Source organism: Terrapene carolina, unplaced genomic scaffold, assembly GCF_002925995.2.
Source record: "Terrapene carolina triunguis isolate 2854851 unplaced genomic scaffold, T_m_triunguis-2.0 Scaffold40061, whole genome shotgun sequence".
Taxonomy (NCBI): domain Eukaryota; kingdom Metazoa; phylum Chordata; order Testudines; family Emydidae; genus Terrapene; species Terrapene triunguis.
In genome coordinates this window covers 1-5,142 of record NW_020704412.1, presented here as the reverse complement: position 1 = coordinate 5,142, position 5,142 = coordinate 1, and the positions used below count along the sequence as shown (strand labels likewise).

The window sequence follows — 5,142 nt, the reverse complement described above, 5'->3', positions numbered from 1 at the left end:
CCCTGCTGAGATCCCATGGTCTTATTCTTACTTTTCCAGAGGAATTAATCTGTTGCTACTGAGTTATAATCATATCTAATTCCCCAACCTCATCCTAGATACTTAAGGAACTAGCTGAGGCAATCTCAGCACCGTTAGCAAGTATCGTTGAGAACTCATGGAGGACAGGTGAGGTCCCAGAGGACTGCTGAAGGGCAAACATTGTTCCCCTTGTTCAAGATCGGTACGAAGGAGACCTGGGGAGTTATAGACCAGTCAGCCTAACTTGTATACCTGGGAAGATACTGGAACATGTCATTACACAATCAGTTTGTAAGCACCTGAAGGATAATTGCGTTATAAGGAATAGTCAGTATGGATTTGTCCAGAACAAATCATGCCAAACCAACCTGATTTCCTGCTTTGACAGGGAGATTGACCTATGGCAGGGTTAGTCCGTAGGTGGACCACAGGCCAAATCCGGACCACCAGACACTTTTTAATGGACCCTGAAATCTTTTAATTTTCTTATTACTAGGGCTGTCAAGTGATTAAAAAAATTAATCACCATTAATCACGCGATAAAAAAATTAATTGCGGTTAATCGCACTGTAAAACAATAATAGAATACCATTTATTTAAATGTTTTTGGATGATTTCAATATTTTCAAATATATTGATTTCAATTACAACACAGAATACAAAGTGTACAGTGCTTACTTTATATTTGTGATTACAATTATTTGCACTGTAAAAAAGAAATACTGTCGTGCAATTTCTTTACAATGAAAGTTAAACTTACAAATGTAGAATAATATACAAAAAAAATACCTGCACTCAAAAATAAAACAATATAAAACTTTAGAGCCAACAAGTCCACTCAGTCCTCCCACTTGCTCAGCCAATCGCTAAGAGAAACAAGTTTGTTTACATTTACAGGAGATAATGCTGACCACTTCTTATTTACAATGTCACCTGCAAGGGAGAACAGGCATTTGCATGGCACTGTTGTAGCCGGCGTCACAAGGTATTTACATGCCAGATGCACTAAAGATTCATAGGTTCCTTCCTGCTTCGACCACCATTCCAGAGGACGTGTCCATGCTGATGACGGGTTCTGCTCGAAAGAAGTAGGACTGAATGGATGTGTAAGCTCTAAAATTTTAAATTGTCTTGTTTTTGAATACAGTTATATGACCAAAAAACCCTACATTTGTAAGTGGCACTCTTATGATAAAGAGATTGCACTACAGTACTTGTATGAGGTGAATTGAAAAATACTATTTATTTTATTTATCATTTTTACAGTGCAAATATTTATAATGAAAATAACAAGTGTACACTTTGTATTCTGTGTTGTAATTGAAATCAATATATTTGAAAATTAGAAAAAATCCCAAATTATTTTAAAATTTTCAATTAGTATTCTATTGTTTAACAGTGTGATTAAAACTGCAATTATTCACGATTAATTTTTTTAATCACGACATTTTTTTTTAGTTAATCGTGAGTTAACTGCAATTAATCGACAGCCCTACTTATTATATATATATATTTTTTTTAATTGTTTTCTTTCAAGTCTGGACCTTGACTATCCCTTGACCAAGATATTTGGACCTTGACAAAAAATAATTAACTACCCCTGGCTTAAGGTATTACAGAGAACCTGCAGCTTTGCAATATCTTCATGTTAGTACGTCCTTTGACATGGTCCCACGTGCCATTCTCATAGGGAAACTAAGGAAATGGGATCTAGATGAAATTATTATAAAATGGGCACAGAACTGGTTGAAAGATCATACTCAATCTGCGGCAAGGGTGATTTAGGTTAGATATTAGGGAAAAACTTGTAACTCAAGGGTAGTTAAGCTCTGGAATAGGATTCCAAGGCACGCTGTGGAATCCCCATCATCGGAAGTTTTTAAGAACAGCTTAGACAAATACCTCTCAGGGACGGGGTCTAGGTGTACTTGGTCCGACCTCATTGCATGGGCTGGATTAAATGACCTCTTGAAGTCCCTTCCATCCCTACATTTCTGCGGCTCTGTCACTCTATAACCATCTCCATACACTGGGGGATTTTCGTACTCCTTTCCATTACACCTGACTCGCTATATTCCATAACTCCTCAGCATGTGCTCTCCTGATATCCAACACCCCTGACACACCACATGCAGTGATATCCCCTCTCCTTCCTTACTGTGCTGAACCCCACCAGCCCATTTCCCTGACTGTCTCATTATCCTTGGGTCTCTGTCGGTAGGAAGCAGTTCCAAGGTGATTTCCCCTTGGCTTTCCGTGATGTTGAGTTACTTTCCCTGGGTTTTGGGAGCCCCTTTGAGCAGGAGTGTCTGGTCGTGTGTGTGCCAGCAGAGCGGTTAATCCCCTTATAGGCAGAGTGTCTGGCACCTTAGAGCACCTGGAGAGCTAGCCACAGAATTTCAGTGCTTTAAAATGAGCATTAATTAAAAAAAAGGCCATGTTCTTTGTGACAAATGTCCCATTAATTCACCTGATCATCTTTGATTCTTTCCTCTGAGCAGGGTTACCAGTTTCCAAGCCTGAGGTGATGTCCCAGCTGGAACGAGGGGAAGAGCTGTGGGTCTCCGATCTCCAGGGCTCTGAGGAAAGAGAGATCCTGAGAGGAACCTGTCCTGGTGAGGAGTCATCAGAGCAACTCAGATACTGTCTGTGCCTGAAGAAAACATCTGGGATTCCCTACCAAGCCCTTGAGAGCAGTTTGAGCTCCGGATTGTTCCCCAGCAGGTGTCATGTCCTCAGGGCAGATATCGCTTATGGCTTCCTTCCCATCCTGAGCGATTCGTGGCAATAGCTCCCTTCCTAACCTCCCTTCATCCTGAGCGATGGGATGGGATGTGGAGACAGAGCTGATCCCCTCCTCTCTCCCTTTTGGGGAAGAGCTTGGAGGAATTCATTTCCTGATATTTCCCCAACTCTCCAGTACTTACTCTGGTTTCCTCTCCCCTTTTAGTTCAGGTTCTGTTACCTGCACACTCTAGAGTATCCCACCTTTACCCTTCCATGGGCTCAGGGCGTAACCTGGTTAATTTAAGTATCCTCACCCAGGGCATAATCTTCTGCAGGTTTGCGGGGTCTTTTACTAGTGAAAGAGCCTTACACAGTAATATCCTTAACTTCTATTTATTAACAGTTACCTAAGCAGAATACACACACTACGCATACAATGTTCACCACTCCCCATAATCAGACAAACTTTTCTTGGTGGCCAGCCAGAACCAGGTTGTCTGGGGCTTCTCCAGCTTCTGCACGACGTAGTTGGCAGGGGGTTGAGGTCTGGCAGCTCTGATCGTGGGCTGTGCCCTGGAGCTGGTTCCCAAGAAATTCCTTTTGGACCCCAGTTGTTATACTGAAACTTGAGTCCTGCTTTACTCTACCGTCACCAGCCGTTGTAAATGAAAGTCCTACAAAGCAGTATTTTTCACCCATCCCAGCCCATTATGAAACCACTCTTTACCCAATCAGACCCCACCACCTGAGCTTATTTAAATCTTGCAAAGTTAGTTATGCAACAGGCAGAAATGATCAAAGAACCAGACAGATAAACAATAGAGAAGTAGGGACCATGAAGGCAAAACAATAAAGAAGTATAGATTTCACAACCACATCTGTTAGGTGATTCCTTGCCAGGCAGAATGCTGTCAAAGTTCTCTTTAAATTTCTTATGATCTGTTTCTTTTTCTGGTGATGGTGCTATTACGACAGGAACCTTCTTAACAGCCCGATATTGCACTGTTCTGATATAATTTAGAGGGAATTTGAGGATGTGACATCCTGCTTTTTAGCTTCTGGCTGCTGCTGTCCTAATATGACTGCAGAAAAAGGTCTCAGACCTTACAGTTTCTCTCTGTGTCGCAGGAGATGGTGGGATGGTGAGTGAGAACGGGGAGCAGAATCCACAGCAGGAAGAGGCTGAGCATGTGGAACCGCACTGGGAAGTATCACAAAGAACGAAGGGGGACATGTCCAGGAGTCCTGAGGAGAGGCAGCAGGGAAACCAGCCAGGGGAGAAAATGGGCAAATCCATCAATTGTGAGGAAAATCTCAAGGACCTCCAGGAAACCACAGCCCAGCAGAGAATCCTCATGGGAAAGAGGAAAAACATATGCCCAGAGTGTGGGAAAAACTTCAGTAAACGCTCATACCTTATTCACCATGAGCGAATCCACACAGGAGAGAGACCCTATGAATGCTGTGAGTGTGGGAAAAACTTCACTCGGCGCTCAGACCTTATTAGACACCAGAAAACCCACACATGCGAAAGCCCCTATGAATGCTGTGAGTGCGGGAAAAGCTTCATTTACTGCTCAGACCTGAGGAGACATCAGAGGATCCACAGGAGACAGAGACCCTATGAATGCTGTGAGTGTGGGAAAAGCTGCCATCAGGGGTCACACCTTATTTATCATCAGAGAATCCACCAGGGAGATAAACACTATAAAATCCTTGTGTAGGGCTGGCAAAGCATACATTTTTCTTTAATATTTTTGGTACTTCCCACATGTGGCCTTTAAGGCTGTTAGTGCCATTTACTTCATTGTGATCTCAGCTTCCGCAGGTGAGTTGTGTGGTTCTGCTTTTTGTAGCTAATCCCTCTTCTTCGATACCTGGAATGAGACTGGAACATACTGTTAAACATTCTCTTTGTAAACACCTGGAGAATAAAAGCTTTATAAGAATAGTCAGTATGGATTTGTCCTGAACAAATCATGCCAAACCAACCCGATTTCCTACTTTGACAAGGAGATTGGCCTAGAGTATTACAGAGAAGCAGTAGATTTCCTGTATCTTCATTTTAGTACATCCTTTGACACAGTCCCACATGCCCTTCTCATAGGGAAATGGGGTCTCGATGAAATTATTATAAAGTGAGCGTTCAAAACCGGTTGAAAGATCATACTCAATCTGCAGCAAGGGCGATTTAGGTTAGGTATTAGGGAAAAACTTGTAAGAGCAAGGGTAGTTAAGCGCTGGAATGCACTTCCAAAGGAGGTTGTGGAATCCCCATCATTGGAAGTTTTTAAGAACAGCTTAGACAAATACCTCTCAGGGATTGTCCAGGTGTACTTGGTCCTGCCTCAGTGCATGGGCTGGATTAAATGATCTTCCAGTTCTACATTTCTG

At 42.4% G+C, this 5,142-nt stretch overlaps 1 protein-coding gene across 1 annotated transcript; it reads left to right on the top strand.

The window, feature by feature from the left end:
- Positions 1-2,501: 2,501 nt before the first annotated feature.
- LOC113405501 (zinc finger protein 154-like) lies at positions 2,502-5,016 on the top strand. Its single transcript, XM_026646719.2, has 2 exons — positions 2,502-2,636; positions 3,877-5,016. Exons 1-2 carry the CDS (start codon positions 2,549-2,551, stop codon positions 4,470-4,472), a joined length of 684 nt encoding a protein of 227 aa, XP_026502504.1. The 5' UTR covers positions 2,502-2,548; the 3' UTR covers positions 4,473-5,016.
- The last annotated feature ends 126 nt before the right edge of the window (positions 5,017-5,142 follow it).

Coding starts and splice junctions, on each gene's coding strand:
- LOC113405501 (XM_026646719.2), top strand. CDS start 2,549: ATGTCCCAGCTGGAACGAGGGGAAGAGCTGTGGGTCTCCGATCTCCAG. Junction 2,637..3,876: donor CCTGAGAGGAACCTGTCCTG/GTGAGGAGTCAT, acceptor TCTGTGTCGCAG/GAGATGGTGGGATGGTGAGT.